Genomic DNA, 21,778 nt, shown 5'->3' with positions numbered 1-21,778 from the left:
ACTTTTCTAAAAAAATTGTGTGTATTCTTTGTGAATTATCGCTCGCTTTAACGGTGAAGGGAAACATCGTGAGGAAACCTGCTTAGCTGAGAAATTCTAATCCCTAATCCTAATCCCTCTCAGTAATAGAGAAGGCTAGTGCCCAGCAGTGGGACAGTAATTATTACACAGGGCTGATATTATACCTCAGAACTTTTGACTACGTGAACTGGTTTTGATGATTCTTTTTTTATTTGAAAGCTGGTAGTCCCGGGTGGTCCCATATAAATTTCATTATTGTTGAATCCTCGATTTAAAAGACATGTTAGAAAACTTTTAAAATGATGTCATCCACTACAATGTCCTTAACATATACTGATTTTTAATAACACAAAAAGCAAAAAATATATTTTTAGTTCTGAGGTAACAAACATTAAAAAATACAGTCGAATTGTGAACCTTGTCCTTTTTTGAATTCGGTTAATACTATTCGAGAAAATTCCTTCAAGCAAGCAAGTAAAAGATAGTTAGAAATAAAAAAAACGTTTGCATTCCACATTTAATTTATTTATCATCAGGGATTTTATTACAATTTTATTAATTTCATCCAATGTGTTTCATTGATTTCTAAAAATCGACTGTTCCGTTTTATTGAAGCTGTAGTTATTTACAATAACAATGAATAGCTAACCCCTTAAGATTATACATTTTATTTTAAAACTTTACAAGAAAGCAGTCACAGATAATAAATGGTACAGTAAATCATCTCGTTGCCATGCCTTTTACGTATAGGCTATACCGATTTCATCCGCATGACGAAATCGATAGGCATTCTATGAAATAGCGATCTTATTGTCATGTCACGATTGTTCGTTAAAGTCAAATACCGACAAGTAAAGAATGTATTTCCATATCACCACCAGACGGGTGATCATTACGCGTTAATGCCTAAGCAATTCTGAACTGGCCATAAAATAGTAACGATTAGGCTCCGCGCACGCGCTTTCAATTTGTAGCACCAAAATCGCAGGCGGTGGCAACAAGCCGTTTTATTTGATACGATTGTTATAATAATGAAAATTTGCTCAACTAATTGTCAAAATCAACAGTTCTTAGGAATCACTTGTTAGTGATCCTGTGCAGCAAATTGACAGCATCTACGCAGCGTCTTAACTAGTTCCTGGTCCCAAAATAAACGGGAATCAGTGCATACAGCAGTTAATGAGCTGTTACCAGCACGAATCACTATAAATAAATCGCCGGCTCAGTATTTATCAATCCAACCAAATTTCAATTAGCCGACATTTTGATCGATTGACAAATCAGATGCTGAAAGTACACTACTATGAAACTTACAGACCCAGCAGTTTAATAGTAGTGTTTCTCCACACCATCTGCGGGACGCCTAATTCTACGAATTGCGAAATACTTAAGCATTCCAGTTATTGTTTAGATGTGTCATGAAATGCTATGTCATAGAATTCCTCGGGATATAATATATCGGACACTACATTAACAAACAATACTTATTGTATTAAAATCCATTGATTATACCTAATTGTCGAAACAATTTCCTAAAATTATTATTTATTGGCTAACATTTACACGTACGTGAAAATACAACTTATTCAAAACAATATTTACTTTAACAGATTTAAAGATAATAATGAGGTGTAGGTTATTAGCGAGATTGAGCCCATTTAACAATGTATAAGTAAATTCAATCTTCCAGTTCATTTCATTAATTTTTCTTTAAGTAGCATAGAGCAACACGGCGAATCGGAGTTAAGTAGTGATGTAACTTTTTTATTTAAATTCCACGAACTTTTACTTACATGTTGTAAAACTGACACGAGTCAAATTAATAAATATGTAAAGTCATTATGAAATCTTTGGCAAAGCGGCTTTCAAAACGTGTTGTTCAAGAGAATAAACTACTGTTATGTTTCATATATTATAACAAATTTGATATCTCAATATAAAATGTATTTCATAAATACATTGTTGACAAAATTTTATAAAAAACGTATGTCCTATTATGCCTTTATTTCCGAATTGGTACATAGAAATGTAATGAGTGGACTCTCATGACGCGAACTGTTTCCATGACATGACATCATGGAATAGAACATGGATATCCACGTAAAGATTTGTTTTTATATTACTGGATGACGAGCAAGAGTCTCGCTTGGAGGTAAGCGCAACTCTCCATGAACAGTAGGACTACCATCCAGAAGATTAAATTGCTAATTACTGTCTGTGTTCGCACTGCGCTGATCCTGAGACGAATGTTGAGTTTTAAAATGTCTAGTAATCGGACACACTAAGTAATTGGATACATGGTTTTGAATATAGATTGGGCCAGGAATCCCTCCCCGGCCGATGAGTCTTTTAGAATAATATTGTATTTAGTGACTAACTTAAATAATTACAAACCGACAAACTGTCCGCGCAAAAATGATTCACTGCAATTGTTTCTACCATGAAACCGAATTAGACTCGTATATAATTGTGTTTCATTTAATGAAACACATAAATTCGGGTTGGCACAACTACAAAGTATTAACAGTGTAAATATAGAGAAGATATTTTTTTCAGTCGTAGAAACAGGGCCATTGGTTCTGCGAGTTCTTCAGAACACAGCGATTATAATTTAATTTTGTGACTACCTAGGAGATTCTGATAAATTTATCTCAATACTGTCGGTAAGAAAAGTGTGAACATTATAATCGTGTATAATTTTGCTGAGACGACCTTGTCCGCGGCACTCGCATCTGTAACAAAAACATTCTGAGTTATTGGACAATTACACGCAGACTTATGCTTAATATTGTCGCCAGAGAGATCGTAATGTCAGAAACGGAATAAATATGGAACAGTTTTTATATGCCATAATCCACGCTCTTAGCAAAATAATAATACAGTCTTCATAAGCGTATAATATTCCACACACCGTCCAAAATTTCTTGTTGATTTTATAGTAATTCCATTTACATTATTCCAGAGCAACCTCGTGCTCGCAGCACATTAGTAGCTGATCTCATCCTAGACGGCTAGCTGACGTTAGATCTTAATTACGTTGCCCAACCAAATTATCGTCTAAATCCATTAAGTGGATGAGCGCTCAGATAGTCAAACTAGCATATTCTAACCCCGGGCTTTCCACGGGTTAGCTACTGGACACTGTAAGAATCACGCGTCTATAGGAAACTATCTATGGATATATAAGTTTTGGATCAAAATATTGATATTTATTTAAAAGCTATTACAACTTCTGCGGTCATTATATAATTAAAAGAGTAAGTGGTACTCGCTGTAAGCGCCACAATTTGCTATCAGTAGTAGCCTCATCTCCTAAAACTTTAAATCACAAAATACTGTTTTATAATACTTCACTCTTCGTAGATATTAAATCATCATTTACAATCAAACTTCTTTTAAACCAAAATACATGCTTTCGCTTAGATTAATTGAGGCGGAAATAGAAGAAGGAATGGTACTGCCTTCTAGAGTGCCCTTCTTATACGAGTAACCTACGAGTATAATATAATAAATAAGAAAATATTAATAAATTATTATTCAAACGCTCTCGCATTTTCTCAGACCAATCTCCTACTCTATATCATCTTCTATACTTATAATAAATCTGTAGAGAGGTCAATTCTGTACATGAAATATATTTCAAAAATAACTATGGGGGGGTGATTAGGGATCGATACTGATGCCAAAAATGCAATTAGTAAAATTTTTGTCTGTCTGTCTGTCTGTCTGTCTGTATAACCGTTATAGAAACAAAAACTACTCGACGGATTTTAACGAAACTTGGTACAATTATTTGTCATACTCCTGTGCTAGTTATATTATACTTTTCATCACGCTACAATTAATAGGAGCGGAGCAGTGAATGAAAATGTTGGGAAAACGGGAGAAGTTACTCCATTTTTTAAGCTACCGTCGCGTGTGCAACCTTAATGGTTAAAGCTACACAGAAATCATGTATGACGGAAATGTTCTCCTTAAAATTATGTAAAAATATCCCACGACAGCATATGTCTATCTTTTATGGTTGACTCACAATAACACGTGTAACTCCCGATAGCTTAGCAGTTCGAAGCTTTCTCATTATATTTGTCTACTAAAAAAGTTAACATTATTAAATATTCCATAAAAAAGAATCATAGAAATCGGTATAGAAACACCAAAGTTATACATGAAATACGCTAATAATAAGCCATCACGCGTGAATACTGCATCATGCTATAAGGATTATTTTTGTATAATATATATAAGGTCGCGAACGCACAGGCAGGCGGCTTGCTTGGCACCTAGAGGCTAGCGAATCACCTAGCGAGTAGCTTCGTAAAACGAACATTCTCGAACGTTCGCGACCGGCTCCATTTTTGAAATCCGAAATCCACGCGGGCGAAGCTGCGAGCGGAAGCTAGTTATATAATAAAGTTCTAATTCGCGAATCCTGGACGTGACTGAATTTTGAACTAAAAATATAAATTTTGTTCACGATAATACATTGACCCTCTTTCTCACGCTCTGATCCATCAGATTGATTTTCTCAAATTTTTCAATAGACAAGATCGCGTGTGGTAATCATTGTAAACAAGTAAATAACTTTTTGAGGAAATAAATAATGTACACGCTTATAAAACGGTCCGTATATGAGTACTTTTAATGCTTTTAAGGTTTATTTATCACATAGGAACTCAATTCTAAAATGGTATGAGACTATCTACCCTCAGGATCTTTTAAAAAAACTAAATATGATCACGGATTTAATTTGGCTTCGGGGTAACCAGTTTTGGTACAAAATATTATATCATCCCACCAACGAAATTACTATTCACATCTTTGATATGCGCAGTCAAATTCTACTCCATGCCTTAGGAAGTTAGCATCGGAGGGCTGTTCGCTTTGTAAATGACGCAAATGTTACCGACTCAAAGCCACTACAGTACTAGTAATTAACGCTTTATAATGTAGAATTTGTGTCTTGTAAGTTTACGTATTTAGTATTCGTTAGACGATATGAATGAATCCCTCCTAGCCGAATTTCCGTCACGGCGGCCAATCTCAACGGAGATCAACCAGGTACGCAGGAAATATTATAGTGCACACGTGTATGCGCAATACACAGGTGCACTTTCTGTTTCTTTACTCCCATAGTCCGGTGAATCGGCAATCTGACATGATCGGAAAGAGATCAGGCGTACGACCAACGGCTTTACGTGCTATCCGTGTAACACCGCCAACTTACTGTCTCCGCCACCCAGGCAGTCAAACGACGAGACGATACCATAAGTCAAACTTGACGACGTGGTGCTATTTTTCAGACATTTTGACAGGTTAGTCTATGGTTCCACGATTTACTATTCGACACGTGCGCAATCTTCACGCTGCAGTATTTCAGTTCCAAATACGATTAGGATGTTTTTTAATTTCAATAGCCTCGCAGATCATTCTAGGGAGGAATCGGTGTTCTTTGGCAAGGATTTGTGGCTTGTCTAGTCGCAGATAATGGTTGGAGCCTCCTTCAGAGTGTTCAGCGACTGCAGACTTCGTAGACGCTCTACGTCCTAATTTCAATAGGGAAGATGGTTGGAAGCTTGCAAAAGCCTGGGATCCAGTTCTACATTTAATTAAATCGGAACCCAAAAGACCGGCTGCCAGACTTCAAGACACTGTGAGCTCATTCTGCGTAGATCGGACCACCATAAGCTAAAAAATTAATTTCAATAGGGTAGATGGTTGGAAGCTTGCACAAGCCTGGGATCCAGTTCTACATTTAATTAAATCGGAACCCAAAAGACCGGCTGCCAGACTTCAAGACACTGTGAGCTCATTCTGTGTAGATCGGACCACCATAAGCTAAAAAATTTTAAAAAATTGTATATTTAGTAAATGTAGGTAGATATTGTAACTCTGACTTTGCGGATGAACAACACCTCAGTCCCCCCGTGACCATGAAGGCTGCAAAGTCTTCGAAACGTCGGGAGAAAAGTAAAATATTAAAACCGCGATAAAATTCGTAAAATAGTTTAATTTAAATGACTACCAAATATTTGTTAAGGTAATTGAAACATCTGGCAAAGGTTATCGATAGAGTTAAATCTAACAGCTATTAACGCGAATATTTTTACTAAATAAATACTATCAAACTACCTACTAAGAAAGCCTGAGGCCTAGTAAAACCTCAGTTTTCTCGTAACTTTCGTGTAAGTTATAACAGCATAGTATTAAAGTTAATTAAACTTAAGCACTATCTATGTTTCATTTCCATTCCAAACGCAGCCTTACGACTTACTTACGACTTTACGCAATAATATATACCTAATATTAGCAATGTAGTATTATATACTTTCCTACCGATGTAAATGGGCCTCCTCTACTACTGAGAGGGATTAATTAAGCCTTAGTCCAATACGCTGGCCTAGTGCGGATTGGTAGACTTCATACAGCCTCAAAATTATTATAGAGGTATGCAAGATTCCTCACGATATTTTCCTTCATCATTAAAGCAAACGATAACACACAAGAATACACAAATAATTTTAGAAAAATCAAGTTAAATTTGACTCAAAAAAAAGAAATTGTTTATTAATTGTGAGTGTTTGGTGAAGTAGTGCTGGTGTCATTCACTACAGTATTAAAATCTGGGCAAACTATTACGGTATATATCTATTGTCAGCAACTGAAAACCATGATGGAGGAACTAGTTGCTAAACAACCGAAGCTGGTCTATCACTCTAGGCCACTGCTGCTTCAGGACAACGCTAGACCACACACTGCACAGACAGACAACAGACGGCCGCTAAACCAGAGGAGCTGCAATTGGAATGTCTGTGACATACACGGTACTCCCCGGCCTTGCCCCAACAGATTATCACTTTTTACGTAATTTGGATAACATTTTTTTAAAGAAAAAAATTCGGCTCTGATGTGGCTGTCCAAAACGCCTTCAGACGGTTTATTGATTCTAGCTCCCATGTTTTTTTCTGCAAGGGGATCAATGAACTCCATATGAGATAGCAAAAGTGCATAAACAACAATGGTTCATACTTTGAATAATTAATTATATTTCCAAAAAAAAATCGACTGTATTCCTCCCATACAAAATGCTCATGTCATATGTAAGGACCTAATACCTTGAGATATCAATTTATAACTTAATTATTCTCACAATAGCCATTAGACTGACTACAGAAATAGGTTATAGAAACATCATCTTAAATAATAGATATTCGCTTGTAAAGCTTTTGAAATTTTACTGTCTGCTTTTATTTATTAGAGTCGACTGATATGGTTGACATAGTCTCAGAGGGCAAAGCCCGCCCACCATTCAAGTTACGTAGAATTAAAACCTGTTTCTTAAGAGAAAGGATGCAGATTTAATTTGAAGATATCAATTGGTATATTCCAAAAAATTTCAAAACCTATTCATATTTTAGTCAGAGTTTATTGGTAAACCAATCTCACCTTTGAATAAGATCGTAAGTTAACATTCAGGAAATGGAACTACGAGTATTTAATAAACAAATCTTGAGCTGTTTTTAGCGCTCATTGTCCTTCATTAGCCATTGTTTATTTAAAGAAATTCAGCTATCAAAATCCGTCTTATGCTTTAACATAAAATACTATTTGCGCTGTTGTTCATACAGGTTATTTAATCAAAAACAATCACAAGATGGTGACTTTAACTTGAGACGCGTCTCTACGCGTCTCAGCACGTATCGGCACTTCATAGCGAAAATTAGTTGCACTTATTAACACTTTTTTTTCCCGCGGGGTAAAAACACGTTATCGCTACCACCACAGGGGGGATGAGTGGAACGGTTATGTTGGTTTCACCGATCTCACTGCTCAGTGTCGACATTCAGGAGTATAGGATCATCCGAGCAGGCATGGGACCGAGTCCCTACCCCTTTATATGCACTACACCGGATTTCATTGGTGCATACGGGACGGCCCCGGGGTATCTTGTTCCACTAAGATAGTTGCGCGGAACCATTCCTGCGCAATACCACATTACGGCACCTCTGTAATTGTGGGGGCTAAGATGCTCCCGGACGCTGAAAGACGCCTTTGGCGTCTGCAACATCGGGAGACCGACGTTGTCGTCCACCTCGGAGTCCCTCTATTCGAGCGAACAGCCCCCCACTACTCGCCCCGCGGCTCTCAGTGTATAGGCCCCCATTAGTTGCCTCTTACGACGGGTAGGGGATGCTGTGGCGGAATTCTTTAGATGCCCCCGGGCCACTGGGCACGAGGCGCTGGTCAGTCTACCCGGCGCCTCCTTTGTCTCCTCTGGCTGCGGGCGGGATCGTGAGCAGAACGATCCCGCTCGGCACTCTCCTTTTGCGAGATGACGCACTTGCTAAAGGAGGTCATAACTCGCGAAGACCTCCTGCCGGTACCTATTAACACTGCCCACAACTACTGACCCCACACGCGGCTCACCGAAACAGGTCAGTATGGTGGGATTTCAGCCATAATATTATGTACAATGAACACTATCCAGCCGACTATAAACCATAATACTACTAAAAATTAAGTAAAAAAGCCCCCCATTGAGCTATTTACGTGTTATCGAATAATATTAGAACATAATGCGACCTTACATATGTAAATAAGACATCCCCGAATCTAACACGCTGAGAACAGACTAAAGTAATACGGTTTGCAGCGTGACGGCGAAATAAGGAAGTTTTAAATTATTTACGAAATTTTATGAGACAAAGGAATGTTATGAGACAAAGGAATTAAATTTGAATTTAGATCAAGACCAAGCCTCGCAGAGGTAAGTGTAGACGTACTTTAGGAAATATATTATCTTAATTGTTACTAATATTATAAATGTGAAAATTTATGATTTTATTTAGATAATTATGAGATGTAAACGTAGAGACCACTCAAGTAATGCCAGGAGGTGGAGTGCACCAGGGCCTCGAGGCCTCGATTGGGTGAAGACGTCACTGGTGATATTACACACACTGAGCTTAGGGGCCCCATTTTGTTTACACCTTGGCCCTAGGTTACCTCACTATACCATTGAATGCATTTGGATGGACTTGCATACAGGTCGGATTAACATTATAAGCTTTTTTTATCCCGGAAAGTAGCCAGTGATATTTGAATGCCGGGAACGGCGTTTGAAGCCGGCCGATATGCAAGCAAAGCGTAGCCTTTCGTTTTATTTATTTCTCTTTTATTAGTATAGTATAAAAGGTTTAAGATATTTTGGCTGCTGTTGTACTAAACATAATTAGAGTATCTGTTGTTTGAAGTAAAGAAATATATATAATATTTTTACTTAAAAATGCCGTGACTGCTTGTAACAAGAGTTATTGTAATTAGATACTCTGTTAACAGTCCGTTAATAATAAATAAATAATATATTTAAATTTTTCACATCCATTTATTTTTCACATCCATTTCTTCTCCTTGCCTATTTAAGAATTTTTGCTTATAGACCATATTATACACCGTTTATATTAAATTTCAAAACTAAAATAAACACTATTTGCTTGTGTTAAGTACTTAAAATAAATAATTTATTAAAATAAAAAAACGATGTCATAAAATTATAGCTAAAAAAGGCAATTCTTGGTTAAATATTACATTGATTAATAATTTTGGATTTGCATCCATTAGTCAATTTATACTTGCTTGCTTGAATTTTTTTACTATGTCATATTGTCATTTATTATAGAGAAGTTTCTTACGCACATCTAGTATTCATTTATGAACGTCAATCTAAGATGTGATCTAAATAGTATTTGTTGCTTATTGCGTGTTGAGTCCATTATTTTATGCCGGACTATGAAAATTTTAACTAGTTATAGCTTTTCCACTTACATATAAAAAAAATATCTGAGTGTACCTTTGTAATGTCTCACCTGTTTTACATACCCGATTTACGACCCCATTTACATGTGGGACGACCACTGCTCTCAGGTCCCGGATTCAAATGCCAGGTCGGGCGTAGTGGTACTTGGGTTTTTTTCTTTAGGTAATATCAGCCCTGAGTCTGGAATTTGTGTCCAGTTCCTCCTATAGGCTCGCCCCCAATCACATCATAGGACGGAACGCACATGGCATCAACTAGGTGCTCTGGTTACACCACTGCCTACTCCTTAGATAAAACCGCGATGTATTTTTGTTTGTTTTGTTTATATTTACACAGTTAATTAATAACTAATTATTTGCATAATATAACAGAAAATTATTAACTCAATTCAAAATCATATTGTGGTTTTGTGTAATTTTGCAGTGAGGATCCAAAAGCAAACATTAAATTATACAGTAAATACAGTAATTACAGTAAATTTATAAAATTGCAAAATGTAAACAGAAAATATTATTTAACGAATTTCAACAACTTATAACCCCAACATGACGAATTCTATCAGTCATCTACATTCAATTTGACAAAAATTCATGTCTCGACAGGTTCCATCTCAGAACCAGAACAAGCATAGAAGGAATCTAAATTACCCTCATATACTTATCCTATTTTTTCAAATAGGCCAAAACCGTTGAAAAGAACGAGACGAATATTATGTTGCTAAGGTCGTGTTGCGTACACTTTATAATAATCAAATGGTTACCTTTGGTCCGCTTTATGATGCCGAATTGAAAAGCAAATAAAATTTCAAATCTTCCAACTTGCCAACCTCAAAACAATGTCACAAACGCGCCCACACAATTTAGTTACGTTATACTTCAGCGCGTGCTTTTCAAAAGTGGCTACATGTTGTGTAATATTTTTGTTGTTAATTTTAATAAATACACAGTGCTGTTTAAGTAAAATATAGCCATACGAACAAGCAATGGCCTGCGTTAATGTGGGGTGTAAATCTCATTCTTCTCGTAAAGAAAATGAAACTGAAATCATCAGCTTCCATCGGTGAGTAAACAAAAAACCTAATATAGTTGCTTAAACCCTGTACATAAGTGCAAAAAGTGTTATTAATTATACTTTATTATGCTGTAGTCATATTATAATCTGCTGTTGGCCATTAGATACAGTAATTATTAAGTATTTTTCATTTTTACCAATTCACGTAGTCGTGTTCAATAGTGTTGTGCTGCATATTCTGTCGATAACATAGATGTTAGTTTATTGTAGTTTACTATTTTGCATAAATTGCCTTTTACTTTCAATGTACAGTGGTGTAGTGATAAAAGCCGCTTGGAAACCGTGCGCGAAGGCTGGGGTCGAGGAAACTATCTGATTTTCATAGTGTTTTTCATACAATGTGTTTCATTGCAGATTCCCCACAGATGAAGCTATGAGGCAAAAATGGATCGTTGCCATAGCTCGTCCCAATTGGCATTGGAAAAAACAGCACCGTGTTTGCTCTAAGCATTTCGACAAAGTTTTATTAACATTGAAATAAGTTATCAAACATATGTGACATGAATGATACCGCTGTGTTTTAATTTTACTGTCCCATTTAAGTAGCTTCTGTCAAATCACACCTCTTGGGTAACTTTTAATCCCTAAGAAAGTCAGAAAAGAACAGAAGGCGTACTGGCTTTCTCCTAGACGAAATTCCGGCCGATTTCTTGTTTGTTACTTACAGCGGTTTCCATTCCTTCCGAAATTTCTAACATTTTCTTAATATAATAATCTAAATGCTAAACCATTTTTGTGTGAATGACATTTCGGAAGGCTTGGAAACTACTGTAAATAGCAAATGAAAATTGGACAAAATTTAGTTTGAAGAAAGCCGCTAGTTCTATAGGTTATTGTAATTTAACAGCTTCTTAACGAGTGCTTTTATATACCCAGACTTCATTTGGTACTTGAATACCAAATCAGGGTTTTGATATCTTTTTTTTAGCCTTTATCTAAAATAGAAATTTGCAACGGTTTGTAGTTGACTGACCGAAAAGTGTTTATTTTAGCAGGTCTGTGAATTTACCATAGCCGATAGACAAAGCATCTATCGATATCGATAAGATGTCAGAAGGGATCGCAACACAATTAAATTTCTTGCTGTCTAAGACAGAGTACACACAAATGTCATAGTGCTACTTCTATGCTTGTCATTGTTCTGAGGGTTCCATCTTGTTCAATTTTTCATGCGACAATCATTATTGTTTGACGTTCAGTAATTTAAACACTGCAGTTTGACACTGTTATTATTTGTAAAGTTTGCAATAGTTGATAAACGAAAAAGATGTTCATTAGCGGTCGCAGAAAACGAAAAATCTTAATGTAAACGAGAATCCTATAATGAAAAAAATAGACATTGCTAAAATTCCCACAATTTTAAAATTTGAAGATAAATTTTCAGAAGGATACCGTAGAAGAAAAAATGCAATATTTTCATTAAAATGTATTTTCATTTATTAGAGAAAATCTTCGCTGTAATAGGGAAAGCAGATTAGTACTTACGTTAATTTGAGATTAATAATCATTTCTTTATCTTTTTATAACGAATCGTAGACCAACCTAACCTCTGTATAACGAACCACGTTGTAACAAATTATTTAATATAAGGATTTATTTTCTAATGTTCCTTAAGTTCCGTTACATCAATGTTGCACTGTATTTAAAAATGTGTGGGCAATCAGTTTATAATAATATTATATTATTGAATTAATATATATTTTAATCAATTGCACACGGCGATAACCTAGTTGGGTGTGGAACGGACTGTGGAGACTAATGTATGCAGGTTTAAATCCCAAGGATACACACTGCTGAATTTTCTAAAATGATGTGTGTATTCTTTATGAATTATCGCTTGCTTTAACGGTGAAAGAAAACATCGCGAGGTAAACTGCATGCCTGAGAAGTTGTCTACCAATCCGCACACGGCCAGCGTGATGGACTAAGGCCTTATCCATCTCAGTAGTAGAGGAAGCCCATGCCCAGCAGTGGGACCAGTATATAATACAAGGCTGATATTGTATTATTATGATTAATTGTGATTTAAAAAGTGCAGAGATTGATTTAGAAGTTATGTTATTATTTCGATTTTCATTTGCAAACATAATTATTATTTAATTTAGGTGTTGCGGAAATGTTTACTACCTATACTATCTACTTGTTATCGAGAAACACGATACATAATGAAACTAGCAATTGCCTCAGCAGCTTCAGTAAACAAGTTGACACGTCTGCGTGGTGCGGTTGTAGCACACTGTGAGTTTCATAGTGCTTATAGACTTTTTTTTATTGTTATTGATAAAGAGCGTTGTAGGGTCCAGATAGAAAGTTGACAGACGAGTGATGATAACCCCTCACCAATCGACACAATTATGATGTTTAAACCGGATACACAGCTAATCCTCGAACGCGACTCACTTACATGGGTCACGACGACGGATTAAACACCTTGGGTAAGCGGTCGTTATCAGAGTCGATACTAAATTATATCCTACCATCAGTAAAATAATAAAAATATAAAGATGTATGTTGTTAAAAATATCTAATTGTTAAAAATACCGAATTTATAATTATACTTATTTACCTACTTTAAATTTATATAATTGATGTTATTTGTACAAATAATAATTTTTATAACAATTATTTGTGCTCGTATCACCGATGACACTCGATAATATTTTTATAAACAGTAAAACAACTAGCAACGAGGGTAGTCGATGTTACGAGCGTTAGTCGACGAACAGTCAGTTGGGAAAAAATTGTTGTAAAAGTATAACCTCCAATACTATAAAATAAAATTGTATTTGAAACATTTTAGGGACTCTTCTTTAAAGTTTCAAAAATGTAAAATATGACCCATTACAGTAATTTTTGTCTGTTTCAACAATTGATACTGCTCGACCAGATAGAGACACTACCATCGTAGCGCTTTGCGTACGTGACATACATTAACAAACAACTGCTAGAGGTTTTATCTCGAAGCAAGCTCTAAAAACATTTGTTGTCACACCAAATAAAGCGATAACATTTCTAGTTTGAAGCTCAAAGCGCTCGCGCATATAAAATTAATGAAAGGGGAAGGAATAATTAATAAAAGGGGTTATTTTGTTTGTTTTTCAGAAGCTTGTATTCTCAACAGTCTGTAACATTGTAACATCAAGTCTGGGCTTAGGTAAATAAGTAATTTGTGAAAACTCATGAATAGTGAAGACCAAATCGGGTTACTTAATAACGATCAAACTAAAAAGTTTTATTTTATTTACATTAAGCATTTATTTTTATGGTAAATATATTTTTATTTTTATATGTACCTACATATAATATATTTGTTAATTAAACGACGCTAAAAATTAAATGTTTTAAAAATACCTAGAAGACTGCGTAATAGTACTTGTATAAATGGGTTAACAGAACGTAAAACAATTGTTGAAATTTTCGTCTGTTTGTTAACGCCAAAACCAATAATTGGATTCAAAAGCTAATAACTGAAAAATATTAAACTTTATTTTGAATAACATATAGGGTAGGTCGGGACCAGACGTAAACACGAGAGAAACGGGTCACATATGTCGCGCGTATTCTAACTTCTCCTCTGCAATCTTCAGGTTAGCCTAGCGGGTGATACTGTGAAGTTTGATGACGATTAGACCTTGAAATTCGAAGATATAGCGGGAAATTTCGTTAAATCAAATAAGATTTTGATTATTCTTTTTGTGTTGGGTTCAGTATAGCTTCAACATGCTACCGTGTTAAGAATAGTATTGTTTGACCTTGAAGTTCGAAGATGTAACAAAGAACTCCTCAAAAGGAAATGTCATTCTTATTATATTGGGTTTAATCTAATCTGTCTTAAAAATCAATAAAATAAAGACTTCGATGACATTGGTTGTTTAAATGATAGATGCAAACTAACTGAATACGAAAACTTTCAATCTTTACACAATAGTCTAATTTCATTTTAACAATACTGTATTACATAGTTTAAAAATAATGCAAAACATGTATTAACTATCCAGCTAACAAGGACGCCATAGATACTCGAGAGCTAAAAATAAAGTACTCAAACAAAAGTAATAAATTAACAGAATTGCTATTTCTAGCGTTTCGTTTGTCGCGCTAAAATTCTCCTTTATTTCTCTCTACTTGCATCCGAAGCGATGAAAGTGCTTGTTTTACGACATAAAAAAATGTAGCTACTGTTTAAATTACTACAATTTTGCATGTTGTAATTCCAACGATGAAATTACAAATTGGATGTTTTTAAAACATGATAATTATTTAGAGAAGCATTTCATTGATCTCAGAAGGGATAAGAAGAATTTCACCTAAAGCACTCGGTTTAAATTCAGTTATTTCTGTTCGAAAATAGTCTTAGTAAGTAATTATGGAATTACACGCATATTTTTTTAGCACGCGTCCTAAGAATTAAATCTCAAACTTCATCAACTTTACGTATATATATTCACCAAATTCTAGATCCCTAAGTTAAACACACAAAAAAAAGTTCTTAGTCCCTAACAAACGGATAAAACTTAGGTTAGATATTAAGAACATAGATAAATGATCACTACTAAAAACATAAGAACTTTTTTAACATAAAGTTTGTAGAGATCCGCAAAAGAGCAGCAATAACTAAGATAACAGTAAGTCACGTATAATTTAGAGGCAGGTTGCGGTACTTTGTAAGATTGGTCGGCAATTTCACTTTTTTTTTACAATCTGGACGTCGGAAAAAAATTCTTATTCCAAGAGACCTTTTTTGAGTAATCTACCCGCCGCGTAATCGTGTAAGTACTTTGAATTAGTAAGTAAGGAAATGAAGTATTCGAGCTGTCATATTGCGAAGTAGCTTAGAATTCCTGGTAAAAATATGTAAGGTTTGATGTATTGTGCTGCCTCTGTAAGCGTGACAAAGTTGCAAAATAATAGTAGGGTAGTGTAAACGAAGATAGGCCGGCTCCTAACATGTTACGAATGTCATGGCCCACCATCCATTTTATCATTTTATTTTACGCGTTTTGATGCAAAAACTAACTTAGTTTTTTTTTTTATATTTGAGTTATTTTATTATTCATTATTATAGTATACAATTATATTTTGCAATTGATTCAAAAGTGTTTCATTAAATTTCTTCATGGGAGGATTTAAAAATAATACCTATTTCCAAGATTTTTATTCACAATGAAAGATTACTAAATCCCACCCACCCAATCTAGGCTTACATCATAGATATAGCAATACCTAACACTCACAACATTCAATCTACAATAGCTGAGGAACTTTCAAAATACATTGAACTTAAAGACGAAGTTACTCGAATGTGGCGTCTTCAAAAGGCAGTAATAGTCCCAATAGTTTTGTCAACCACGGGCGTGATTCCTACACAGCTCCACAACTCCCTACAGACACTTCATCTACCAAAATTCCTATACATCAATCTTCAAAAAGCAGTCATCCTCAACACTTGTCGCATTGTGAGAAAATTCCTGCAGCTAGACCACGATTAAGTTTCTTTTATCTTTCACGTTACAAACAATATTTCACTTTATGTTGCTGCAGACTTGGCTTTGGCCCGTCCGCATCCTGCAACCCGGCCTAAGAGCCGAGATTCAGTAATGGTACAAAATAATAATAATAATAATAAGCCCTTAGGGGCGGCTTTGTGGCGAGCCGACGGTGAGTGGCGACACCGCGTTTCCTGATTCCGTGGGGGCTAAATGAGACCCCCTGACCCTTGGCTTGCCTTAACTGGCCGGCTAGGGGTGGAAGTCGCAAGAGCTAAGAACCCCAGCTCCAGGGTGGAAGTGCTCAATCTGCGTAATAGCGAGGAAACCCGCTCCGAGACGCGACAGCGACCCGCGATGGTGAAATCGGTGCACACCTCTCGACACCCATAAGCCACCCACACCGGTGTTGCGTCCTTGGCTTACGCCACTTATGGGATGCCCATCTAGTGGGGGGCAAGTCACCGTCTGCCTTGAATACATAAGATTGAGACATTTTACTTGGCAGGCGTCCCGTTGTCTCAATCAATAGCCCAGCAACCAGTCCAGCTAGATCCCATCCATAATTCCTATCTTTTCTGCAATAGTCCCTGCACCTTACAAGGGCTGTCTTTGGCTGTATTTCCTCCATAAGTACAGACAGAGAGAGTACTCGCAAGGTGTATAAACCCCAACTAGAGTAATGTATCTTAAAGGGGCCTCTGCGTGTTGGATCCATTTCCCCACGCAAGTCTTCCAAAAGGACCGGCCTTTATGCCGTGATTTCCCGCAAGAAAGCTACAACATAATAATAACAATAATAATAATAAGCCCCCTAAAATCCCAACCATACGTCCGGATCGAACACCTGATCCACGTGGGGGGCGGACACGGTGGAATGCAATTACTGGCACCGGCTAACATGGCTCTGGAAACCCATTAAATATGGAAACTCCTTTAAAAAGAAAATTGAGAGGGCCGCTTCCCGGGGGCGATCGCCAGGGCACACCTGGAGCTGACGCTGGGTGTCTCAGCATGCGATTCGTCAGCGGTGTGGAGTTGAGCAGGCGGGCTCCCACAAGGTCCGTTAGTGGATTAGATATTACAGTCGACGACAAAGACAGATCGACTGACAGCACAATCAATAGCCCAGTTGAACCTTATAGCCCCAGTACAGTATCATATACACCATCAGTCCGATCATCACCAACGACAAGTATTGATGATCCCATCCCAACCTCGGATGTTGCGCGTGAGGTGAATTCCTTTTTACCCGCGTCCACCAAGGCTGGGAAACTTAGGATGCGCATGAAATGGAGTAATGATGTAAACATTATTATTATGCGCACCTATTACTATATCACTAAACTTGAAACAGATTTCACAACGTATAGAAAACATCTTCATGAATATTTTGCACGTAGCTATCCAGAAGTTAATGTTAACGAACAAAGATTATCTGACCAACGGAGAACAATAATACGGAACAAACTATTACCACAAAAAGTACTAAATAAATTAAAAGAAGATATAAGAATTAAACTATTAGATGAGGAACAGCAAACCATTCATAACAATACTATGGTAATTCAGGAGGATCAAGTAAATTCTCAAATGCAATCAAATACTCAATATCAAACTCACATAGAACATCCAGTCACACAATCACAAACATCCACCTTGCATTCACAAACCACAAATACATCCACACAAACAGAATTCATTAATTTACTTTAAGAAAACGATGTTGAAATATTAGTAGGTACGTGATCTGAAATTACTGAAAGCACTCAACAACTATGCAACAAATTCTGAACGACTCTAATGTTATATTCTGGTATGGATCTGGCTTCGCGACCTAGATTGCCCAAACTTAAATACAACACAAAATTTATTAAACTTATTCAACTATATTTAATAACATTATACTTAACAATTTTATGACAACACAACTGTAGGACATAAAGAAAAAAGTAAAGCAGCATGGCAAATTACGCGTGAGAGAGGCATAGAAAAACTTAGGGTAGATATAGGTAGACTCACACAGTACGTAAAAGGTAACAGGTCCAGAAAAGTAACAAACGAGTAGAAGCAATATTTAAAAATACTACCACCCACACTAGACATAAAAATGACAACAAAAGGCCTGAAGAGTATCTGGATACACTAAAACAAAAATTAGCACTCAAAGTTCATAGACACGATATAAAAAGCACAACAACGGTTAATAGATAATAAGCTGTTCTCCACCAACGAAAAGATATTTTACAGACAATAACTAAAAAAACAAACACCAAACACTAATGAACACACCTCAGACATAGATACAATAGAGTTACCAGCAGAGAAACAATTAGAAGAATTTTGGGCAGGGATTTGGGAGAAAAAAGAAAATCATAATGGAGAGGCATGTTGGATAACACAGGAAAAATAAAGATTTAAAGATATAGAAAAAATGAGTTTCAGCGAAGTAACAGCAGATGAAATAACTATTATCACAAAAAATTTACACAACTGGAAAAGTCCGGGAATTGATAAAATTTATAATTATTGGTACAAAATGCTGACATCTTTACATAAACCTCTTGCTAAAAACATAACAGACATAATACATGGTAGACAGAATATACCCGCATTTATAGCTACAGGAATTACTTATATTTTTCCCAAAAACAAATACTCACCACACCCATCACAATACAGATCAATTACTTGCCTACCCACACAAAATCGTCTCCTCTGTTATAACAAAGCGTATTAACTCACACGTAGAACACTATTATATAATTGCAGAAGAACAGAAAGGATGTAGGCGAGGTCGCATGGGATGCAAGGAGCAGTTAATCATAGATTCGACAATTCATAAGCATGCTACTGCAAAAAATCGAAACCTACACTGTACCTTTATAGATTATAAAAAGGCTTACGATAGTATACCACATTCCTGGCTACTTAAAATTCTAGATATATATAAAATAAATCCATCAATTATAGAATTCTTACAAACAGTAATGACATTTTGGAAAACATCTTTACAAATAAATTACCGCCAGCATAAAATTACAACGCGATACATACAAATTAAGAGAGGCATATATCAAGATGACTCATTAAGTCCCTTGTGGTTTTGTCTTGCTCTTAATCCTTTCACACCAATTGCATAGTTGTCAGACCGGATATAATTTTAATACCACTACCGACCATACCATGATATCCCATCTAATCTATATGGATGACATAAAGCTTTACGCCAGGACACAGAAGGACATGCAAAAACTACTTGATATTACAACAGGTTTTAGCACAGATATTAAAATGAAGTTTGGACTAGATAAATGTGAAGCCGTACATATAATAAGAGGTAAAGTTCAACCTGGCGACTATTTAATTAATAACAAGGATATAATAGAGGCATTAGAACCTTCTGATGTATATAAGTATTTAGGTTATAATCAGCTTAAAGGTTTAGACCACACATCCGTTAAACACGCACTAACTAATGAATATAAATTTAGGGTAAATTCCATCTGTAAAACACAACTCTCAGGAAAACATTTGATTAAAGCTATAAATACGTATGCTATCCCAATCTTAACATACTCATTTGGAATCATTAAATGGTCTAAATCCGATGTAGAACAAATAGAAAGAACAACTCGCACCACTCTTACAAAACATAATCATCATCATCCTAACGCCCGAAATTAATAACCAATCCTAATCCAATGCCTGCTATCTAAGACTGATAATTCAATCGTTTTTATGGATAAAGCATGCCAATAACCTATCCATAGATTGAGTAAGCTATCTCTAACAATAATCGATCTTTGAGAGGACGGATTACAGATCATACATTACCCTCTGTTTGAAAATGACAGTTTACGCTTGCCAATACTCTATCTACCCGTTTTGACATTTGATTTGATTGTTGTAAACAATCGCATTTTCCAATCGGACCAATTGCTCAGTTTACTCCATATGTTTTGAATATCGCTTACACTGATTTTAAGGGAAACGAAAAGGCAATGGAAATATCCATATTCTCTAGTGACAGTGACGACAGTGATTTGGAGGGACTAGCGATACTGATAGAGAAACTGAAAGTCGCGCTTCATCACGGGTAATGAAAATAGTGAACTACATGCAGACCCTGGATGAGATTGATTTCATGTTTAGATTAGGCTTTCGAAATCTGCTTGCCAATCATTGTTAGTTAAACTGATGCCGTATATCCGTGTTACTTCTATAGGTAAATAATTTTTGACATTATTTACAAAAAATACCGTACCTACCGAACTATTAGATAGGTACTAACAAGGGGCAATTGCATCGTTTTTACAGGAACTATGGTGTTTCTCCATTCCATCAACTTTTGCTGAGCAATAGGAAATATTTATATTATCTTTTTCAGGACATTTAATACATGGAAGCGTCGCTTCCCTGTGATTAAATTGATATTGCGTTTATCTTTACCTAATGTTCAAGCAATAATAATTGCAACTGCAGTTTTGCACAATATTTGTCGGAATCACAGGTTAGAGGAAATTCCAACCGAAGTGGAGTTATCAACTGCTGATATTATTATGAGAACAAAATAGAGAATCAAGATGTTGGAGAAAGAACAGCATTAACAAATAACTTCTTTACTTAGTAAAATAAAATACCTTTACAATCACTGCTATTTAGTTTTATTGATTATCTACATTTGTAATTCAAAGTAACAATTATTACAAATTAACATAGTTTTATTAGTTAAAAGTTAAAATCATAGAAACAGGCAAAATTTCCATACATTATCTATAATATAATTATATAAATCTGAAGAGTATGTTTGTTTGAACGCGCTGATCTCAGGAACTTCCAGTTCGAATTGAAAAATTCTTTTAGTGTTAGATAGCCCATTTATTGAAGATTATAGGGTATATATATCATCATACCATGATCAATGGTACCAAAAACGGGTAACATTGATTACTTTTGAGAGCTTCCGTTGCGTGCGCTGCGTAAACGGTTAAAGTTATGCAACAATTATGTATAACGGAATTGTAATTTGTTCCATAACACTGGATAATGTGTACAGAGTCCAATTATTATTATATGGCACCGAGTTTACTGCGTACTTCATACTAAAAACTAAATCCTTTAAAGATTTATTAATATATTATCAATAATATTATTAAACTTCGGTGTCAAAATATGTTAGCAACCACATTACTCACGTTCCATTTCAACTAATTAAATAGTTTGTACTTTAAATATGACATGTACTAATTATTAATTATTTCTTTTGAAGGCTAAAAATGCATAAAATATTTTTTTATTACTCCAAGTGTTATTTTTAGCAATTGGGTAAATATTTAAACGAATAGTTTGTATTGAAAATACAAAAAGTATTTTTTTTTAC

The 21,778-nt window shown here is 35.6% G+C and overlaps 1 protein-coding gene across 2 annotated transcripts in view; it reads right to left on the bottom strand.

Moving 5' to 3' along the window:
• Positions 1–524: 524 nt before the first annotated feature.
• The window catches only part of LOC115450882, a 43,821-nt gene continuing 22,567 nt past the window's right edge, over positions 525–21,778 (bottom strand). For both annotated transcript variants that reach the window (XM_030179030.2, XM_030179031.2), the window contains exon 4: positions 525–2,753. In XM_030179030.2, coding sequence (XP_030034890.1) covers positions 2,668–2,753 — 86 coding nt within the window. In that variant the 3' untranslated portion in view covers positions 525–2,667. The remainder of the gene's footprint in view (positions 2,754–21,778) is intronic.

Source organism: Manduca sexta, chromosome 24 (assembly GCF_014839805.1).
Source record: "Manduca sexta isolate Smith_Timp_Sample1 chromosome 24, JHU_Msex_v1.0, whole genome shotgun sequence".
NCBI classification, from domain to species: domain Eukaryota; kingdom Metazoa; phylum Arthropoda; class Insecta; order Lepidoptera; family Sphingidae; genus Manduca; species Manduca sexta.
This window is presented reverse-complemented; position numbering and strand designations above follow the sequence as displayed.